This window comes from Lissotriton helveticus, chromosome 5_1 (assembly GCF_964261635.1).
Source record: "Lissotriton helveticus chromosome 5_1, aLisHel1.1, whole genome shotgun sequence".
Lineage (NCBI taxonomy): Eukaryota > Metazoa > Chordata > Amphibia > Caudata > Salamandridae > Lissotriton > Lissotriton helveticus.
In genome coordinates this window covers 1,692,600,781-1,692,623,811 of record NC_136065.1, presented here as the reverse complement: position 1 = coordinate 1,692,623,811, position 23,031 = coordinate 1,692,600,781, and the positions used below count along the sequence as shown (strand labels likewise).

Genomic DNA, 23,031 nt, shown 5'->3' with positions numbered 1-23,031 from the left:
TCCTGATGTGCTTTTCCCATCCAGGCTAATGGGTCTCGTTTAGATAGTCCCTATACACCAATTGTTTCCCAGTAGCCCTGGATGTACATAACTTGGTGTAGTAAGTGTGTACCTCCTCAAGCATCCCTACATTGCCAATTATTCACAAGCCCTCTTGCCCCTTCATTTCGGCTATATAGATCAATTTGTGGGACTGTTGCAGTAATCTGGCCAGTGTTCCACCCAGTCTTTAACCCTCCCCGTATCTACTGGGGATTGCATACTTGCCGAGATGGTGTGCCTCTTGCTCTGCCACCTCCCAAACTCCACAAGAAGGGACGTCATTTTTAAAAAGTTACCTCTGCCCTGCCTGTAGATCCTGGTAGCTAAATCTGTATTTTGTTCTCCCACTTCTGACAGCCAGTGATTAGCATTTCAGTAGGTGTGAATGAAATGTGAACTTGCTCCTAGCAACAGGAAAAAAGGCATTGGGTGTTGACAGGTGTAGTTGCCCTTGACAGCATGGCCTGTTGCAGGGCCCAAGAACTTGAAAGAGTGGTGAGCAAATGTAGCTAACATCCAGGCCTGCACCATTCTTTTGTCCCCCTCGCCTCCCACCAAAATAAGCTTCCGTCACAGTGGACATCTTGGTGACATCATAATCTCAGGTCCTGCTGGACTGTCAGGTCTGCTGGGCTTTTTTCATGATATTTGGGGTGCAGTTTTTCTAAAATCGCATTCCAAAACAATTTGTGTGTATCCACTGACTAGTTGCTAAAAGCTCAGCTGTGTTCTAACAGACTTCTGTCTCTGAGTTTTTTGGTATTACAGGAACTGCCCAAAACTGGCGTTTACTATTCGATGTGGAAGGACACTAGGATTACTATATACACACTCCTCACACACTGGCGGTCAGAGCCCAGGTTTAGTGTATCTTATTACCTCGGCCACCTCGAAAATGCCAAAGTGAGTAGGATTAACCCTCAGAACCTGAAACCTGTTGGTTAGGGCATCCCCAGCAGTCTCTTCCACCCACTAGCTCATGCTAGGCATAAATGTGGCATCTCCAAGCACCCACTACAGAATGCTCCTGGTTCTGTAGGATATAAAAAGAGGACTGAACTTGTTGTCTGAGGCCTGTAAATAGTCTGGTAGATTGGACTTGCTCTCCTTCTTGTACCCAGGAAAAGAAGGGGACTCCAAGGGCCATAATGATGACCTTCTGTTAAAGCTACAGGGACACTACAAGCTACAAGAGGCCTTTTCCTGCAACTGACCAGCTGATAGTGGCAACTGGACCTCGACTGGGTCCCCTGTTGGCCTCTGCCTGCCACTCTGTGAGTCTCTAAGTGCCTCCCCTGAGGTCCTGGGGGCCTTTAGAAGTGTACTCCTGTGGTTGATCTGGACTAAAAGAACTAAAGTCAGAAGGCAAAAACTTTGACCAGGGCTCACCTGGTTATTGTATCCAACCCCTACTCCATCGTAGTCAGCATCAAGTTGTGCCTAGGGCGAGTTCTATCGCAATCATTGACTATCATGGGTTCTTAGTGGTGATGGCGCTATTTCTACTTAAAATCATTTAATAAACATATCTCTGGTTCACCTTATTAGATTGTGTGATTTTTATTGTTTTGTATTTTAACTTTAATACTGTTTTAGAACTGCTAAAGTACTTTGCATGTTGCCTTTAAGTTGAGCTTCTATGCTCTGTGTCATAGTTACCAGGTGGGCCACGCTCAGGTATTTTTTAGTGACTTTAGTGTTTCACACTGACAAGGCTAGTGATTATTTGAGGCGGTTACTTAGCCCCTCAACTAATAAGCCTTTTTATTATAGTATCTGACCGGCAATTCCATAGTTTTGGATTGAATTTCTCAGGCTGAGAATACTTTTTCTACACAAAACAACAAAGTCCCTTTTCAGTTTGTGACTTAAAAACATTTTCAAACTTCCGTACTTCCAGGCCCTAGCAGCGCCAGTCTACTTGCTGTATCTGACCCTTGCTCCATTGCAGTCATCCTCAAATTGTGCTTATATCCTGGTCTACCACCACTATTGACTCTCATTGGTGCTTTGCAGTTTTTTGCAGTATATTTGCTTCAATCTATAAAACATAACATCTCAGGCTCCCCTTATTGGATTTTATTTTGTTGTTTTGGTGTAATTTTGTTAATAACATTATATTGTACGCTTATAAATTGGATTTTTATTGTGTTGCGTTTTTAAATCTTTAATTGTTTTGGTGCATTCTAAATGCTTTACATGTTTCCTCTAAGTTGAGTCTGTCAGCTCTGTGCCATGGCTACCAGGTGTTGAGCTCGTCTTTAAATTACTGAAACTTTTTTTGGAAAATATTTTTATTGCGACAGTGTAATATGGCACATGTTACATGACTGTCCAGATCATTTGTATGCAACAATTGTGAATATGCAGCAGCAAGAGTAATACACAGCCATATACGGCCCACATCCCGGAGGCTGGGCGGCGTAGGAACAAGGCATGTAAAAAAGAAAGGATGAGTAGATTTGTGCTCCAAGGACCTGAAACTATCATTGTACTCGCAAATTTTTCCATCTTCATACACTTATACTATGTAACATTTAACAAAAACCAAATACCCCAAATATGGCATCATTAGTGTAGAATCGAACAAGACAGGTCAATCATGTGAGGCCCAGCTAAGGCCCAGCCATTATAAGATAAGAAGGACCCCTGGGGGTCACAGCTACGTAAAAGTAAGCGTTCCAAAGAATGTTGGCGTGGCTACATAGGGTCCTTACCCCGGGTCCAACCCCCCCCAACTCGGCCCCCCCCCCAGCACATTCAGACTCCGAGTCAACTGGAGTGAACAACTCAGCGCTAGTGGCGTCCGAATCCTCCTCCGCCAGCCCCTCCATGCACAGCATCCGCCAAGCGAGGAGATCATCCTGCAGCTTCCCATCCCTGCGAGTGCGCTGCATATGCGTCTCCTCAGCTAAGGCCGATTCTCTCGCATCTCTCAGCCAACGGGAAATCTCGGGCGCCCCTTGACCCATCCAGGTGATAGCTACACGCCTCCTTGCCAAAACCAGCAAGAGTTGCAAGAATTTATAAGACAGCTTCTTCTTTCTGGGCTTGGGCACTAGCGCCAGGAGACAGTGGAGCGGGTTCAAGAGAAGCCTAATGTTTGCGGCCCGAGCAATGTGGGCCACCACTTTCCGCCAAAAGTCCTGAACCAGAGGGCATTCCCACGCCAGGTGTAGAAAACCCGCTCTCCGCACCCCACACCTAGGACAATTGTGTTGTTTATCCGCCGATATGCGATGCAGAGAGACGGGGGGTCATATAAGTCCGATGGACAAAATTGAAATGAATAAGTTTAAAGCGTGCATTGCAGGAGACCTTACGGGTCAAAAGCCCGATTCGTTTTCGTTGATCAGGTTCCAGTTCCACCCCCAAGTCTGCCTCCCAAGCCGCCGAAGCCGGTGCGATCAGGGGGTCGAGTCTCGGCCCATGGCCGAGTAAAGCAGGGAGATCAGCCGCCTGCCTCGCCCACAGGATAAAATAACGTCGAGAGTGTAGGCGAGTGGAGGTGCCTCCGGGAATTGGGGCCACGTCGCTCTGGCCACGTCCCGGATACTTCTATAGTGGAGGTATTGTCCCCCGCTTAGCTCAAAGGACTCCATGGCACGTTTGAAGGATACAAAGGCGTCGTCCGGATAGAGGTCCGCCAGGGTTTCGCACCCGCCAGAGCGCCACTCCCGGTAGGACATGTTCTCCTCCAACCGGAGTATCGGGGCCAGGATCCACACTGGGAGCTCCCTATGAAACGGTGCCCGCCGCAGCACCTTTTCGGCGAACCGGCTGTGTGACGCACCACATACGGTAAATTGTTATCGGCGCCACTACCCTGCATCAAGGCCTCCCGCAGGGCCCTCTCATTCGACGTACCAGTTAGCAGTGCCAATTCCCAACTCTCCTCCTCAGCGAACCACCGCGCGGCTGGGAGAAGCTGCGCTGCATAATAATACAAGTCAACTCTTGGGGCCCCGAGGTCTCCTTCTTCCCAACATCGTGTTACTGTGCGCAGAGCTACCCTGCTGCGTCCACCCGCCCAAAGCAGGGAGGTGAGGAGCGAGTCCAGTGTGCGGAACACTCGGGGAGGCAAGGAACACAGGGTGTTCTGTAAGACATATAAAATCCTAGGGAGCATCACCATTTTGGCGATCGCCAACCACCCCATAAGAGAGAGAGGAAGCGTGTTCCAAAAGGTAACAGACTTGCGGAGGGCCTGGAGCACTCTGTCGACATTGTAAGTCAGCAGGGCCTCATCTGATGCGGCCACCTGAATGCCAAGATATTTGAACGCCTCCCGCTCACATCGGAGACCCAAATATTGCATATCCATGCCCGGGACCGGGCCACAGCTCGTCAGCGGGAAGACCAGGGATTTGTTGAGATTAATACGCAACCCGGAGGCTGCACCAAAACGGTCAAGTATCCGCATCAATGCGGGGAGGGCCTCAGAGGGGGAGGTCAGATAGAACAGCGCATCGTCAGCGTATAGTGAGACCACATTGATAGTGTCACCCACCTCTATCCTCCATTGCTGCAGCTCAGCGCGGGCGGAAACGGCGAGGGGTTCAATCGCGAGAGCGAATAGGAGAGGGGAGAGAGGGCAACCCTGCCGGGTGCCTCTCCTATGGCCATTCCTCCGAGCGGGCCGATCCCAACCGAACCCTGGCACGGGGCGCTCCATAGAGGACACGGATCCAATTGCGAAATCCAGGTCCGAACCCAGTTTTCTGGAGCACCTGCATTAAATATCCCCAATGTACCGTGTCAAAAGCTTTAGCCAAATCAATTGACACCAACACATGAGGACCCTCTCTTCCTCGCACCTCATGGAGGACATGATTCAGGCGGCGCAAATTCATCGCCGTATTACGACCCGGAATAAACCCGCACTGGTCCGCATGGATCAGTCGAGGCATGAGCGGGGCAAGGCGAGTGGCCAACAACTTAGTGAGGATTTTCGCGTCCGTATTGATCAAGGTGATAGGCGGTACGTCGCGGGATCACTACTATCACCGCCTGGCTTCAAAATCATGCATACTTCACCTTGATTCATGGTGGACGGAAGGGTGCCAGTATGCAGAGCTTCATTGTAAACTTGCAACAGGAGGGGAGACAGGACGTCCCCGAAGGAGTGATAAAATTCGGCCGGAAACCCGTCCCCGCCAGGGGTCTTAGCACGAGGAAGGGCGGTCATCGCCGCACCAATTTCACCTAGTGTTAGCTTCGCATCGAGTTCCTTCACCGCCGCCTCCGGCAAGGTTCGGAGGTCCAGGTCTTCAAGGTACAAGCGATAGGAATCCTCCGTAACCAACGGGTCAGCCTCATATACAGTCTGCAGATGGGATCGGAGGACCTCAAGGATATCGGACTCTGAGTGGACCAGAACACCAGTTGAGTTGCGTAGGGCAACTATCCTTTCAGGTGCGAACTCACGGCGAAGGATCCAGGCCAGTAAGCGGCCAGATTTATCACCCTCGCGGTGAAGACGTTGCCTGTACTGGCCCAACGTAAACCTGTCAAGACGGGAGAGGATGTCGTGTATCGAAACCTGAGCTTCCTTCTCCGTTTGTTGATCCAAGGCGTCCGGATCGGAGCGGGACTGGGCGCGTTGAAGCACAACCTCGGCATCCTGCAACTCAGACAACAATTGTTTACGGACCCCATAAGTGAGGCCCATACACGCTCCACGCACCACCGCCTTCAAGGCGTCCCATTTAGTAGAGTAGGGCTGACCATCTCCCCCCCAGTTGAGCTCCAGGTAGTCCGACAAGGAAGCCGCCACACGGTCCCTACCCACCTGTTCCTGGAGGATGTCAGTGGGCATCCTCCATGTACGGGGGCGGGTAGTTCGATCAGCCCATTGCGCCATGCATGTCACTGGGGCGTGGTCTGATAGGTATCGGGCCTGATGGGTAACCGCCAAGGTGAGAGACGGGGTGAGGTTAGCTGCAAGGATGCGGTCTAATCTGCTGTGGGTACTGTAGGAGAGTAGGGTCTGCAATCCTATGATCACCCAGATTTTTTGCTTTTTTCTGCACTGGTTTACGACTTTCCCTGGCTGTGGGCCTGCTAATCAGACCCACAGCCTAGCTGTTCTCTCTATCCAAATTGTACCCAGGTACTGAATTGGCACTGGGCCCTCTCCAAGTCCCTGTACCCAGGGCTGAGGTGCACCCAGAAGTCTCCCAGGGGCTGAAGCATGTATTATGCCACCCCTGGATTGACTAACTAAAACTGACACAACTGGCTGCACGACAGCTGGGGCAAGGTGGTGTACTCACCCTTTGCTTTAGATATAGTATACCTATATCTAACCCTAAAATGGACACACAGATCTCCTATCAGTCACTCCTATGGCAGGCCTTAACAATCCTGAAGGCAGAGTGCTTGGAATCGTGTGAGATGGTGCTCTGGCATGAGCTGAGCCTGTCTGCGGCTTTCGGGATCTATCCCTTAGCCGTTTCCATGATATCGCATACCATATACTCTTAAGTGCATTATAATCCTCGCGGTTATGTGCCAACTCTGGTATCGCTTTATCAAAACATGTCGAGTAAGGTGTCATACGACTTGGAATACTAACCCCTCGCCAATTCTGGCGACGGGGTTAGCATTCCACCCTTCTAGAGGGACACGACATGCCTGTAACCTATAACCCGGTTAAACGTCAGACAGAGCCTTAGCATCCACAAAATGGATGCTGCCACCGAGACACAAGTCTGCCCTCCTGCTGCTGGGAGTCCTCCCAGAGCAGGAGATAAGGACAAAGGGTTTCCTGCCAGGGGCGGTGCCAGCACCGTCCCAGACAGGGTTTTGTGTATTGTAGGTAGGCAGGGCTTTAGAGGAAGGTGACTGCAAGTAGCACCCCGGTGCTCACTATGCATAGGCCGGCTTGAACCAGTTCCAGGGTCATTCCAGACCCTGTGCTGGGGAAAAGCCCGCCAAGGAAGTGGGTGTAACCACCCCCCTCCTAGTCCCACCCATAGGGCAGGACTTAGTCGCGTGCCAGCCCCTTTTTACAGGATAAAGGTAGAGACTGGCCCCCTTCCAAATCAGATCATCTTTGAATCCTGAAACTACTTTCTGCGAAAGGAACTCAAGACTTCTTCCTAAGATTTCTCCCTTGTGACTAAGGAGTAGTCACCCTGCATCCGCAGGCACCATCTAAGAACACTGCGGTCTGCTGTAAGTCCTTCCTCCGGAATCCGACTGCCCAGCTCGACGAGAACCGGCTTCCCTGGCACCTCTGACCTCTACCCACCTCTACAGCCCAGCTGAGAACCGTGGGTGCGACGAGACCTCAAGGGACCGGCCATCTGCAAGACTGCACGACTTCTTTCCAGCAAGCCCGCCGAGTATTCCACTGGTGAGTGCTTTGGGGTCCGAGAAGCCCCGACTCTGAGCAGTTCCAGCTCCGAAGTGCAGCCCCCCAGCATCTCCACGATCTGCGTGGGGCCCTTCTGCTTTCCGCTGCTCACCGCGTTGTTTGGCTACTAGCCCGTTGGCTTGTGGCCTTCCTGACGACGCCCGACGACATTTCTGCTGCTAGTCTGGTTGCTCCAGACTGGCCCTTGCTCCCTTCCAGAAGAGGAGCACCCCGGACCCTCCTGGTCCACTCAAGACGCCATTTTGAGTCCACCGCGTGGGCTTGAATTAGCCAAGGCTTGTTGCCCAATCCTGGGTAACTTCGACGCCAACGACTTCATCCTTCGTGGGACAGCTCGCACCTCCATCCTGGTCGCCGACAACGCCTCCTGGTCCGAGAGACTGCAGAGCCCAGCAGCGCCCACTCACCTGACTGCGGTGACTTCGCCCGGTGCCATCCTGGTGCCCACTTAATCACTGGCTAGTGATTCAAGAACTTGGTCCCCTCTGCTTTCAGGTTTTCTTCTTCCTTGATCCAGGCTTGGATCCATCGAACTTTCCTTCACTGGTCGCCTGCCAGCAACTTCTTCCTTCCAGGCTCCTGGTCCGGCAACGAGATCCCCGACGTCTTTTCAGACCTATGCAGCTGCAGCCCCTGGGCTAGGTAACTTCGGCACTTCGGTGTCCCAGCATAGCCTCACTATCCTAGGGTCAGGATCCACTGTCGTTTTCTTCCCACCAGGTCGGGTTCGCCCGTGAACACTAACTTTGTGAATTCTAGCTTCCATAGACTTTGTCCCGCATCCCGCGTGAGAGTGCACACTCTGCACCCGAGTCCCCTGGGCCTCCTAGTAGTAATCTAACGATTCCCTAGTCCAGTCCTAGCGATTCCAAAGCCTATTAGAACTGTTACTTACCTGCTAGTAATTCGCATTCCACTTTTAGCGTATATGGTTTTTCGTGCCCCTCGGGCATTTGTGTAACGTGCTAACTTAAAAGTATTTTCGTAAGAGTTTTGTTGTGTGCTTAGCACCCTGTCCTCATAAAGAGTACAGGGTTGTTGTGATTCTAATAAATACATTGTTTATTTTCATAACACTTGTGTGGTGTCCTTTCACTGGGTGTTCAAGGGGTAATGTGATGGTAAAACAGCTGGCTTAACACGCCCTCTAGAGTCTTAGCCTTAGACTGCTCGTATCCATGCTACTAGGATAGCTGGTCTATAAGGTTGACTTACAACCAATCATCAATAAGGGTTGTTTGGACTGATATATAGTGATCACTAGAATAGTGAGCACTGCACATCAGGCCAACTTCTCACATTGGTGAGCAGCGGTTGGGATTTGAGCTTGCTGTTGTTTTACCACACATGCCCTAAGAATATCTTGTGAAAGATCACATAAGTACTAAAGGTACATATAACTTAGCTTAGAATACTCTGAGTTCTACTGAACCAGCTGTTGTAGCTCCTAGGGCCTAGCACACCCTAAACTACAACTCTAGCAAGGGATCAGTAGGCAAACATATAGTGTAGGTAAGTGCACCACTTACACCTCACTAGAAAAGCATGTCGACTCAGGGGGACTCTACTGAGACTCCCCTGGTCAGTGTTGACCCTCCACAGGTCACTTCGAGATATGCAGCTCTCAATTTTCAGGAGATGAGACAAATCTGTGTCTCCAGGAAACTGAAGCAGGGGTCTAACCCCACCCTTCCCTTTCTGATAGGTCTCTTAGAGACATATGATGCCAGAAAGCTCTCTCAGTTACATGGGAGCATGCCAGCCTTAGAGGGAACCTCTGGGGATCCAGACCTCCCCAACACTGATTCAGCAGTTGAGGAGGAGGATCAGGAGGTACTCTCTGGGGATGAGGCAGACAAGAATCTTGAGGTAGTCAGAAGGCTAACCAAGACCAACTTAGACTTACTTGGGCTAGGATCTGGGGGCCCCCCAGTACTAACCCGAAGTGGGCCTAACCTTGGAGTTAGGAGAGATAGATCTCTTTCTAGGGACTCCAATAGATCTCTGCACTCTAATGCCTCTTCTCAGGGGAGAAGGAATCCTCCACAGAGGAGATTTACTTCCCCTCAGAGAAGGGAGCATGAGGCTAGGATGAGACAAGCTGAACTGAGGATTGAAAGGGAAGAAATTGCCCTGGCCAAAGAGAAGCTTGCCCTGGCAAGAGAGCAGCAGATGAGTGGGCTAGCTCCCACTGGTGGCAGCAATCTCCCAAGAGATAGAGAGAAGGGTTTAGATACTAAACACCTGACTAAAATAGTGCCCCCCTTTAAGCAAGGGGATGACATCCAGAAATGGATGGCTGCTCTGGAGAGGGCCTGCACTGTGCAGAACATTCCCCAGAGTCAGTGGGCAGCTATACTGTGGCTCTCCTTTGATGGTAAAGGTAGAGATAAGCTCCTCACTACAAGAGTGGAGGATGCTAACAATTACCAGGTCCTGAAGAATACACTGGTTGATGGGTTTGGTTTAACCACTGAGCAGTACAGGTTGCTGTTCAGAGACACCCAGAAAACTCAGTCTCAGGACTGGTCTGATTTTGTGGATTGTGCCACTAAGGCTTTGGAGGGCTGGTTGCTGGGTAGCAAGGTTACAGATTACACAGGATTGTATAATCTAATGATGAGAGAACAAATTTTGAACAATTGTCAGAACCAGTTGCTGCACCAGCACCTTGTTGATTCAGATCTGACCTCTCCCCAAGAATTGGGAAAGAAGGCAGACAAATGGGTCAGGACAAGGATCAAGCAGAACCAGAACCAGAACCAGGGTGGTCAGAAGAAAGCAGACCAGAAGGGTAATGTTAAGAATGAGCAAAATGACCAGAAGTCTTCACCAGGTCCCCAACAAACCAAAGAGGGTGGGGGTCAGGCTTCCCAGAAGAAGAAGACTCAAGAAGGCCAGTCAAAAAGGTGGTGCCAGTACTGCAAAAGTAAATCTCACTGGTTTAGTGAGTGCACCAAAAGAGGAGGAGGACAAACTCCTGCCACTACAGCTCCTAAAGCAACTGCACCCCCTAGTACAGTCAGTAGTGGTAGTGTCACTCCCAAGGCATTAGTTGGGTTAACCTTGGGTACTGAGGGGTCTGACAACTTAGTTGGCACACTCACTCAGGCTGTCCTTGTCTGTACAGGGGATATGGATATGTCCCCTGAAATAAGTCCCAATACTTTGGGCAAATACAGGCAGACACCTTTGATTAATGGCAAAATGGCTCAGGCCTATAGGGACACTTGTGCCAGTGTCACCATGGTGACACCTAACTTTGTGGACCCTGGACAGATCATGCCAGGTACTGATTTCCTGGTGACCAATGCCAGCAATGTCACTACTAGTCATAGTGTGGCGATTGTGGCTTTCTCCTGGGGTGGAGTGAAGGGACAAAAGAAAGTTGTAGTCAGTTCAGACCTCCCAGTTGATTGTTTGTTGGGCAATGATTTGGAGTCATCACAATGGTCAGAAGTGGAGCAGAGGACTCACATGGAGATGTTAGGCTTGCCAGCACATGTGCTTGCTGTGACTAGGTCACAGGCCAGAAGATGCCCCACTGAACAGGTGCTGGATCCTGAAATTATGGACCAGACACCTCCCAAGAAGAAGAGCAGTAAGGGTAAGGCTTTGCCTTCCCCCTTGCCCCAGGTTGAGGATCAAGTCTCTGAGGAGGCTGATCTAGCAGAGCTGAGGGAAACTGAGCCTAAAGAGCTTGAACTTGATCAAGTTGAGTTTCTGGGCTCAGGGGGACCCTCCAGAGCAGACCTGGGGAAGGAACAGTTGAGCTGCCCTTCCCTTGAACCCCTCAGACAGCAGGCTGCTGCTGAGGCTGCAGGGAATGCCACAGGTGCCCACAGGGTATACTGGGAAGATGGACTCCTGTACTCTGAGTCAAGAGACCCCAAGCCTGGTGCAACCAGGAGGCTGGTCATCCCCTTGTCTCTGAGAGGTTTCCTTCTCACCTTGGCCCATGAGATTCCCCTTGCAGGTCATTTAGGTCAGACAAAGACTTGGGACAGGCTTGTCTCACACTTTCACTGGCCCCATATGAATGAGAATACCAAGGAGTTTTGTCGCTCATGTGTCACTTGCCAAGCCAGTGGCAAGTCAGGTGGCACAACAAAGGCCCCCCTCATACCACTACCTGTGGTGGGGGTTCCCTTTGAAAGAGTGGGGATTGACATTGTTGGTCCAATGGAACCCCAGACAGCATCAGGACACAAGTTTATACTGGTGGTGGTGGACCATGCCACCAGGTATCCTGAGGCTATTCCCCTTAGGACCACTACAGCCCCTGTAGTGGCAAGAGCCCTAGTTGGAGTGTTCTCCAGAGTGGGTTTCCCTAAGGAGGTCGTTTCTGACAGAGGTACAAACTTCATGTCAGGATATCTGACTGCCATGTGGAAAGAGTGTGGTGTGAACTACAAGTTCACCACACCCTATCATCCACAATGCAATGGGCTTGTTGAGAGATTCAACAGGACCCTGAAAGGGATGATTCATGGACTACCTGAACCTCTTAGGAGAAGATGGGATGTCCTGATCCCCTGCCTCCTGTTTGCTTACAGAGAGGTCCCACAGAAGGGGGTTGGCTACAGCCCTTTTGAGCTTCTGTATGGGCATCCTGTAAGAGGACCCCTGTGTTTGGTGAAGGAAGGATGGGAGAGACCTCTCAAAAAGCCTGCAACCAACATAGTGGACTATGTACTTGGTCTCCGCTCCAGGATGGCTGAGTATATGGAGAAGGCATCTAAAAACCTTGAGGCCAGCCAGGAACTTCAAAAAGCTTGGCATGACCAAAAGGCTGTACTGACTGTGTACCAGCCAGGACAGAAGGTGTGGGTGCTGGAGCCAGTGGCCCCAGCAGCTCTGAAAGACAAATGGTCCGGGCCCCACACCATCATTGAGCAAAAGGGAGAGGTTACCTACTTGGTGGACCTTGGAACTCCCAGGAGCCCTCTCAGAGTGCTCCATGTTAACAGGCTCAAAGCATATGTTGACAGGAAGGACATGAGCTTGCTCATGGCCACAGATGAGGGACAGGAGGAAGAGAGTGACCCTCTCCCAGACCTGCTCACTCAGAATCCTGATGATGGGTCAGTTGATGGTGTTGTCTTTTGTGGCAGCCTCACTGAACATCAGCAACAGGATTGCAGGCAAGTTCTGCAATCCTTTCGACATATGTTCTCTCTGACCCCCAGCCAAACTGATTGGTGTACCCATGATGTTGACACTGGAGACAGTCTGCCTGTCAAGAGTAAAATCTACAGACAGCCTGATCATGTTAGAGACTGCATAAAAACTGAAGTGCAGAAAATGTTGGAACTGGGAGTCATTGAGCCCTCAGATAGCCCTTGGGCTAGCCCAGTAGTTCTAGTGCCAAAGCCTCACACCCAGGGTGGTAAGAGAGAGATGAGGTTTTGCGTAGACTACAGAGGCCTCAATGCAGTCACTAAGACTGATGCCCACCCAATCCCAAGAGCAGATGAGCTTATAGATAGATTGGCTTCTGCCAACTTCTTAAGCACATTTGATTTGACAGCTGGGTATTGGCAAATCAGGTTAGCTGAGGAAGCCAAACCTAAGACAGCATTTTCTACCCCTGGAGGGCATTATCAATTTGTGGTAATGCCCTTTGGACTGAAAAATGCACCTGCCACCTTCCAAAGGTTGGTGAATCAAGTCCTCACTGGGCTGGATGACTTCTGTGCAGCTTATCTTGACGATATTGCTGTCTTTAGCTCCACCTGGGAGGATCACCTGGTCCACCTGAGGAAAGTGTTAGAGGCCCTGCAAAAGGCAGGCCTCACTATCAAGGCCACAAAGTGCCAGATAGGGCAGACACAGGTTGTATACCTGGGCCACCTTGTAGGTGGAGGCCAGGTTCAGCCACTGGAGAGTAAGATACAGGCCATCAAGGACTGGACTCCTCCAATCACCCAGACTCAGGTTCGAGCTTTCTTGGGCCTGACTGGGTACTATAGGAAGTTTGTCAGAAATTATGGGTCCATAGTGACCCCCCTTAATGACCTGACAAGCAAGAAGATGCCAAAGAAAGTTCAGTGGACAGCAAGCTGTCAGAAAGCATTCAATGACCTAAAGCAGGCCATGTGCACAGCACCTATCCTCAAGAGTCCAGATTACTCCAAGCCATTCATTGTCCAAACAGATGCTTCTGAGTTGGGTGTGGGAGCTGTTCTGTCTCAACTGAATTTTGATGGTAATGATCAGCCTATTGCTTTCATTAGTAGAAGGTTGACACCCAGAGAGAAAAATTGGTCAGCTATTGAGAGGGAGGCCTTTGCTGTGGTCTGGGCCCTGAAGAAGCTGAGGGCCTACTTGTTTGGCACTCACTTCACCATTCAGACAGACCATAAGCCCCTCTTGTGGCTAAATCAGATGAAGGGTGAAAACCCCAAACTGCTTAGGTGGTCCATTTCCCTACAGGGGATGGATTTTACAGTGGAGCATAGACCTGGGACTGATCACAGCAATGCTGATGGGCTCTCCAGGTATTTCCACTTAGAGCAAGAAGACTCACCTGGTCAAGGTTAGTTTATTGTCCCAAAGTTTGGGGGGGGGTCATGTAGGAGAGTAGGGTCTGCAATCCTATGATCACCCAGATTTTTTGCTTTTTTCTGCACTGGTTTACGACTTTCCCTGGCTGTGGGCCTGCTAATCAGACCCACAGCCTAGCTGTTCTCTCTATCCAAATTGTACCCAGGTACTGAATTGGCACTGGGCCCTCTCCAAGTCCCTGTACCCAGGGCTGAGGTGCACCCAGAAGTCTCCCAGGGGCTGAAGCATGTATTATGCCACCCCTGGATTGACTAACTAAAACTGACACAACTGGCTGCACGACAGCTGGGGCAAGGTGGTGTACTCACCCTTTGCTTTAGATATAGTATACCTATATCTAACCCTAAAATGGACACACAGATCTCCTATCAGTCACTCCTATGGCAGGCCTTAACAATCCTGAAGGCAGAGTGCTTGGAATCGTGTGAGATGGTGCTCTGGCATGAGCTGAGCCTGTCTGCGGCTTTCGGGATCTATCCCTTAGCCGTTTCCATGATATCGCATACCATATACTCTTAAGTGCATTATAATCCTCGCGGTTATGTGCCAACTCTGGTATCGCTTTATCAAAACATGTCGAGTAAGGTGTCATACGACTTGGAATACTAACCCCTCGCCAATTCTGGCGACGGGGTTAGCATTCCACCCTTCTAGAGGGACACGACATGCCTGTAACCTATAACCCGGTTAAACGTCAGACAGAGCCTTAGCATCCACAAAATGGATGCTGCCACCGAGACACAAGTCTGCCCTCCTGCTGCTGGGAGTCCTCCCAGAGCAGGAGATAAGGACAAAGGGTTTCCTGCCAGGGGCGGTGCCAGCACCGTCCCAGACAGGGTTTTGTGTATTGTAGGTAGGCAGGGCTTTAGAGGAAGGTGACTGCAAGTAGCACCCCGGTGCTCACTATGCATAGGCCGGCTTGAACCAGTTCCAGGGTCATTCCAGACCCTGTGCTGGGGAAAAGCCCGCCAAGGAAGTGGGTGTAACCACCCCCCTCCTAGTCCCACCCATAGGGCAGGACTTAGTCGCGTGCCAGCCCCTTTTTACAGGATAAAGGTAGAGACTGGCCCCCTTCCAAATCAGATCATCTTTGAATCCTGAAACTACTTTCTGCGAAAGGATCTCAAGACTTCTTCCTAAGATTTCTCCCTTGTGACTAAGGAGTAGTCACCCTGCATCCGCAGGCACCATCTAAGAACACTGCGGTCTGCTGTAAGTCCTTCCTCCGGAATCCGACTGCCCAGCTCGACGAGAACCGGCTTCCCTGGCACCTCTGACCTCTACCCACCTCTACAGCCCAGCTGAGAACCGTGGGTGCGACGAGACCTCAAGGGACCGGCCATCTGCAAGACTGCACGACTTCTTTCCAGCAAGCCCGCCGAGTATTCCACTGGTGAGTGCTTTGGGGTCCGAGAAGCCCCGACTCTGAGCAGTTCCAGCTCCGAAGTGCAGCCCCCCAGCATCTCCACGATCTGCGTGGGGCCCTTCTGCTTTCCGCTGCTCACCGCGTTGTTTGGCTACTAGCCCGTTGGCTTGTGGCCTTCCTGACGACGCCCGACGACATTTCTGCTGCTAGTCTGGTTGCTCCAGACTGGCCCTTGCTCCCTTCCAGAAGAGGAGCACCCCGGACCCTCCTGGTCCACTCAAGACGCCATTTTGAGTCCACCGCGTGGGCTTGAATTAGCCAAGGCTTGTTGCCCAATCCTGGGTAACTTCGACGCCAACGACTTCATCCTTCGTGGGACAGCTCGCACCTCCATCCTGGTCGCCGACAACGCCTCCTGGTCCGAGAGACTGCAGAGCCCAGCAGCGCCCACTCACCTGACTGCGGTGACTTCGCCCGGTGCCATCCTGGTGCCCACTTAATCACTGGCTAGTGATTCAAGAACTTGGTCCCCTCTGCTTTCAGGTTTTCTTCTTCCTTGATCCAGGCTTGGATCCATCGAACTTTCCTTCACTGGTCGCCTGCCAGCAACTTCTTCCTTCCAGGCTCCTGGTCCGGCAACGAGATCCCCGACGTCTTTTCAGACCTATGCAGCTGCAGCCCCTGGGCTAGGTAACTTCGGCACTTCGGTGTCCCAGCATAGCCTCACTATCCTAGGGTCAGGATCCACTGTCGTTTTCTTCCCACCAGGTCGGGTTCGCCCGTGAACACTAACTTTGTGAATTCTAGCTTCCATAGACTTTGTCCCGCATCCCGCGTGAGAGTGCACACTCTGCACCCGAGTCCCCTGGGCCTCCTAGTAGTAATCTAACGATTCCCTAGTCCAGTCCTAGCGATTCCAAAGCCTATTAGAACTGTTACTTACCTGCTAGTAATTCGCATTCCACTTTTAGCGTATATGGTTTTTCGTGCCCCTCGGGCATTTGTGTAACGTGCTAACTTAAAAGTATTTTCGTAAGAGTTTTGTTGTGTGCTTAGCACCCTGTCCTCATAAAGAGTACAGGGTTGTTGTGATTCTAATAAATACATTGTTTATTTTCATAACACTTGTGTGGTGTCCTTTCACTGGGTGTTCAAGGGGTAATGTGATGGTAAAACAGCTGGCTTAACACGCCCTCTAGAGTCTTAGCCTTAGACTGCTCGTATCCATGCTACTAGGATAGCTGGTCTATAAGGTTGACTTACAACCAATCATCAATAAGGGTTGTTTGGACTGATATATAGTGATCACTAGAATAGTGAGCACTGCACATCAGGCCAACTTCTCACAGGTACCATGTGTTGGAGTGTAACACGTGTAGAGTTTCTGGACAGGGTGGCAAGTTCGCCACACGTCAAGTGCCCCAAGATTGTGCATCACTTCCCGTAAACACGCCGTCATACGAGGCTTAGTGCCCGATCGGGGCGGGTGACGGTCCAACTCAGGATGCAACACGCAGTTAAAGTCCCCAAACAAGAGGAGGGGTGCATCCAAATCCATAGTTACAAGATCCTGGATTCGGGAGAAAAAGGCCGGATCATCGGTGTTCGGGGCATAGGTGTTAAGGAGTATGAGTTCCTTGTCGTCTAATCGAAGTCGCACTAATAGATACCTGCCGTCAACGTCTGCGTCAATATACTGAACAGCGCAAGGAATCCCCGGGGCCACCCAAATGAGGACCCCTCTAGCATACGTAGAGAAGGAGGAATGGAAGAATTGACCCCTCCATTTCTTGGACAGCCGCTGCGCGCCGTCGTCGTCTAGATGGGTCTCCTGTAAACAAGCTACCGAGACCCCATGTCGTTTAAGGAAGGAGAGGACCCTGTGTCTCTTGGTGCAAGTACCCAAACCACGCACAGACCACGTTAAAAATTTGAAACCCATGGTCGATGATTACGCCCAGTCGGGCCACAGTATAAGTACAACATGACTTGCCGCCACTCGGCCCCCACTCTAGTTAGACCTGAAGGAGTAGCCCAGTCAGTGAGCCACACCCAATTCGAGTTCAATATGCATATGATGCCAGTAACACCTTCTTCAAGGACCCCAACCCACCCCCCAAAAACCCCAACACACAGAATGTTTGCAAAAACAGGTTCCCCACCCCCACCCACGAGCAAAAGGATAGCAACAAGGAAAAACGTCACCCCGCCCTTCCCCTGCCAGTGCCAGGACGTGCACAGCCACCCCATACAACTCACTCAACACACACTCCCACACAACAAATCAACCCCACCCACCCTCCCACCCAGCTCCCTGAAAGACCCACTGATTCCAAAACAGTTCCTGGGCATGTCTTCTCACATCAGTAAACAGTACGGGCAACATGTTACTCAGGAAGAAAGTTGGCCCCACTCTCCCCCCCTGCACCCCAGGCCATAAAGGCGCAAGGCCTCCGCCACGGTCCACCACCCAAAATTCTCAATGTCAATGAGGAGCCATGGCGGCCTATCAAAGTGTCATTCTGAGGTCCCCCAACCGGCGGACATCAGCACATACAGGAAAACACAATTCAAGTCAGTAACTTACTCCAACCTTGGCACAGAGAGGGCCGTCTCCGGGACCACCGGGGCCGTAGAGTCTGTGTCCAGCGGTGTTTCCAGCAAGGTGTCTGGGACCAATATCTCACCAGGAGGCCCCAGGTGATCCCGGTTCCGCCTCCATCGGCGATGCTTCCATACGAATAGCCCCATCCGCCCCCACTGTAGGACGAGTCGCAGGAGGGCCCCGGGAGCCAGATCGGCGTCTTCCCCTACCGCGGCGCGTCTTCTGCGGTCTGGTCCCCCAGGTATCACGATTGCCACCACGCTCACCTGGGGGCAGGTCATCTCCCCTGATTTCAAGCCACTCCCACACCTCCGCTGGTGACTCAAAGAAGTGCACACGGCCCTGGGAGGGCACCTTGAGCTTGGCTGGATATAAAAGCATATACTGGAGTTTCATTTCGCAGAGTTTTTGTTTAACTCCCAAGTAGGATTTTCTCTGTTCCTGCACTTGTTGGGTATAATCAGAGTAAATTGACACACGGCTGTTCTCGATTGTGAGGGACTCCGCTTCCCTTGCAGCTCTCAGAATACAGTCACGGTCCTTATAGTTCAGGATCTTGGCGATGAGGGCCCTAGGAGCTTCGCCTGGCAGCGGAGGGGCCACAAGGGCTCTATGCGCCCGTTCAACGACAAAGACATTGGACAATCCAGTCGGGCACAGATGCGTGCGGATCCAAGTTTCTAGGAAGCGTTCAGCGTTTCCCGCCTCCAACCGTTCCAGCACTCCTAGGACCCTTATGTTGCTGCGACGGGCCCTCCCCTCCGCGTCTTCAGCACGTCTCTCCAATGCGCGGGTGGTAGATGTAAGCTGCGCAACTGATTTTTGTAAAGAGGCCACCTCACCTTGCAATTGGGTAATATTGCCCTCTGCATAAGAGACCTTGTCCGCCACCTTACGGAGATCAGTCCGGAGCAAAGTGGGAACCCTGGATAGCTTGTAGGAGTTCGGCTCTAGACGGTTCCGCTTGGCCCCCACTCCCGTCCACGGGCTCCGTCTGACGCGTGATCCGCTGTGATGGCAGGCGCGGAGTGGTATACTGGACAATAGTGTTGGGTTGAGAGCCCTTCGAGGGCCCACCTTTGCGAGCCGCCATGTTGTGAGCGAGATGTCGCCCCTATCTAGTGCGTATCAGAGGGCTCTCACCAGGCCCCGCCGGTCCAAGAAAGAAAGTGCGAGAAGGCCCAGGCCGGGGCAGTATCAGCGACGAAGTCGCGGCAAGGCTCGCAACAAGTAGAGTATGGGTAGTGTACAGGGCACGCCAGGCGACCCAACAGCAATGATAGGACGGAGGTAGCAGGCTCCCGACCCCTCCACAGCCCTGAGAGTCCAATAAGGGGCAGAGTCCGGCACCTGTGGAAGTAACGAGGGTGGGACAGCCGGTATGCCCAACAAGCCTCACCACGACGATCCCCACACCTCCAGTTGCCAGCAGCTCGGACCCAGAGGCTCCAGGAGCACCCCCTTGGAAGGGCCCGCAGCCGTAGTCCAAACTGTGCCAGTGTCTCCCCCTCCGAAGGCCCCCACAGCACCACCAGGGAACCGCTCGGCCACACAGTCAAAAAATGGCGGGTGAGCGGGGGAGGGGCGCCAGCGTGTCCGCCTCACTCACAGAGCCGCGTCTCCCCTCGGGAATCGGTGCACCGGCAATCCCCACGTGGGGACCACAATACAAGCCTCAGTGCAGGAGGGGGAAGCAAGGCCGCAGCTCCCGTGAGTCACAGCAATGGGATCGGGTCAGGTCGGCCGCCCAACAGGCCAGGGTGCGCCGCGCTCAATGCGTGCTCCCAATAGGGGCCAGGGCAACAGTACCTGTAGCGTCTTCCGTGTCCTGCAGTCCCCCAGAATCCCGGGGGGGTCAGTCAGCCGATCCCCGGCGAAGTTAGCACTCTGTCGGGGGCCTCGCTGGAGGAGCGCCGCCCAGGGAGGACGGCGCCGCGATCCTTCCACTCCGGACGGTGAAGATCACTGGAGACCCCCGGCGACCAAACGCCACCCCCAGATGCGCACCAGCAGTGTAGTCCAAAGCGCCGGGGTCCGCCAAGGAGTCGCCTGGGCCAGGAACCTCCGCACGTCACTCCCGGGCGGGTCTCGCGCAGGTCAGCCCCACGCCGTAGGCCCAGACCGCGGCGTCGCGTAAATCAATGCGGCGCCGCAACACGCCGTCAGTGCCACCGCCACCGCTCACGGCCGAACCCCGGAGCGCTCCCTCAACTCGGGGGTCCCAGCCGATGGAGGAAGGTTTCCGACACAGTGTTCAGGCACCGTGACAGCCCAGGCAGGATTATAGTACAGGATTTGCGGGTCTTCGGGACGTAGCTGGCGGAGCTCACGTCCTGTCGGCCATGCTGCTTGGTCACGCCTCCAAATTACTGAAACTTTGAGTGGACTTAACAAGATAGTCGATGGACGCCAATTCACCCCAACTAATAAACCACTTTCTAACAGGCTTAGTGGATATTTAGCACCATTATTTGAACAATTACATTAGCATTACAAGAGTGGGGCGTGAATAAACCTGCACAGCCAGAGAGTGCCTTACTAGGCAGTAGTCATGGGCTTGGGTTTGATTTACGGATTCTATTACATGTAGCTGTGTGTAGAGTTATACCCCTTTTTCTGCCGTTGCATGTATAAACTAAAAAGGCGGCATTTGTGTATTCTGATTTGTGCAATCAAAGCTGACCTTGAGCTGAGTTTACAATAAATCCTGAAAAGTGGGCTGAGAACAGGGGTACGACAACACTGCTATGTTTGAGAGAAGCTTGTATTTATATTGACTGGGTTGGAGTGTTTGTGTGTAGTTTCACTGCTACTTTCACAGTAATGTGTCTGTTCTCTTCTAGCTGATAATGAAGAGTCGCTGCGCTGTTTGTTGATCAGTCGGGAGGGGAGCTGGGTGGCAGTCAGCTTCTCTCGGCCTGTCATGGTAAGTGTGGTTTCCCTTGATATCTTTCACTTGGTTTGGTATGGGGTTCATCTTGCTTTATTAAACCACCCTGTTCTTGGATCCACAGATTCCACCAGGTTCCGATGACCTAATGCTCTTCTTGGACCAAACTCCACTCAAAGTGTCCTGGAAGAACCCCACTGTGAGGACATTTGGTTCTGTCTGGGTATCCTTTCACAGCAACATGGGCTTTAAAGGAAGGGTTCACATAAAAGGCTCCAGGGCCTGGTGTGGTTTATTCGTATTGCAAACATACATAGTGGGGATGCAACGCCCATAATACACTAGTACAATAAGCATTGCAAAGCCAATATTTGCAACTTTATTTTTAGGGAAGAAGTTCAGTAATTATGTGGCAACTTTGTATTTGTTGTACCCCGCTTACCCTATAAAGAAAGTCTAATAATAAAGCCATGCTTTGTTATACAACCTTATTGAAGCTGGAAATAGAACCCCTCTGCACATCATTATAGTGATAAGGTGTAAATGAAAGAAGAGTTCTGAGAAAAGGAGCAGATGATGTAGGTAATTTGTAAGCAATGAACCTAAAAGCAGTGGTGGCTGGGCAATATTTGAAAGTGGTGAGGCATGAAAGTTTGGGATGAGTGACCCATGGCGAGCATAGCGAGCGAGCCCGACTGTCCTAAGGGGAGATGCGAGAACATTTTGAAAAAAGAGTGGGCAAATGGTGCATTTTCAAGCAAATTTGAGAAAGCAGAAGGTTAATAAGGCAATTGTGAAAGTGTAGCTATGACTACAATAAAGATGGTTCATATCATAATGACGTACTTTAGTTATGTGGCAGGATTAACTAAAATTATGCTGCATAATGCGGCACATTTTGTGATAACATGAGTACATTATTTTGTCATTTCTACACATGTTAAAACTGTCTGGAACAAGGTTTCATTTTATTACTACTAGTACCCAAATACAGCAATATGCAACTGAAAAGTCAACCTTAGCGGAGTACCTTCTCCATTTTAAAAAACAACACATCAATATGTTCATTATTTTTTTCTTTTATCCTTACATTGCAGTGAAAAGTCGGAGTTTCTTTAATTAATCATAAACCATGTTGGAGCTGGGGAATCTCATTTGTAAAATCTCTGCAAATGAAACAAGAGTGCATCTATTTGTTGCAATAATACTCCACCCACTTCCTAGACTTACAGCCATAAATTAACAATTACAAAATTAATCATAAACCATGTTGGAGCTGGGGAATCTCATTTGTAAAAGCTCTGCAAATGAAACAAAAGAGTGCACCTATTTGTTGCAATAATACTCCACCCACTTCCTAGACTTACAGCCTTAAATTAACAATTAAAATATTATTGTTTTAACAAAGTACATACCGCACACACTGACTTACAATAACAGGTTGCAGGTGTTGTTGTACCTGCATTCTAACTTAGGGACATCTGGATGCCCCATCAGCAAAACCTAATAGGAACACAAATGGGACAATGTAAGCCTCTACAAGATACCATGACCTGAAGGAAAGTATATTTAAGCAGTGTTAAATCATGGAAATACATGAAAGCCAATGGCAGAAGGGGCTGATTGAAAGCCTACTCTCTTTCTGTACTTTTTATATTTTTTTAAAACAATGATGACATGAGGTCACCGCACTGCTAAAGCTGAGGTTAGGCAGACCTGAAAAGGGCGTCTTATCACTCTCTAAAGTCATGTTGGGGGGTTGGTTCTTTGCAATGTCTTGGTTTGTTCTCTTTACATATAATTGCTTTTCTTAGATTATTTGTTTTCACTCCTTAATGCTGCTCTGCCTTAGACCTGTAACCTTCCTGAGGGGTCACTTAGTGATCTTTGCCCTCGGCATGATCTTCGCGTCTTCTGGAAGGATGGTTTGGGGGAGATGGAATGCTCATTATTCAGAGGTAAGGTGGAACTCCCTGTAGGATGCAAGTCATGTCCTGAGTGGAGGAGGTGTGCTTATAGCAGTCATTTCCGAGGTTGACATGGGATTCCAGGCCTCTGGGCATGTAGGCCCTGATGAATGAAGCCAGTAAAGTTTCCTGCTTGCAGGTTTGTTTAATAGTTTGTAGTTAACTGTCGATACATTCCACTACTTCTCCTCTGTGACGTCCTCTATCATTACC

The 23,031-nt window shown here is 50.9% G+C and overlaps 1 protein-coding gene across 2 annotated transcripts in view; it reads left to right on the top strand.

The window, feature by feature from the left end:
• RABGGTA (Rab geranylgeranyltransferase subunit alpha) overlaps nucleotides 1–23,031 on the top strand; it is a 210,064-nt gene that overhangs the window by 67,725 nt on the left and 119,308 nt on the right. For both annotated transcript variants that reach the window (XM_078644946.1, XM_078644945.1), the window contains exons 8-10: nucleotides 20,805–20,887; nucleotides 20,976–21,074; nucleotides 22,704–22,809. In XM_078644946.1, coding sequence (XP_078501072.1) covers nucleotides 20,805–20,887; nucleotides 20,976–21,074; nucleotides 22,704–22,809 — 288 coding nt within the window. The remainder of the gene's footprint in view (nucleotides 1–20,804; nucleotides 20,888–20,975; nucleotides 21,075–22,703; nucleotides 22,810–23,031) is intronic.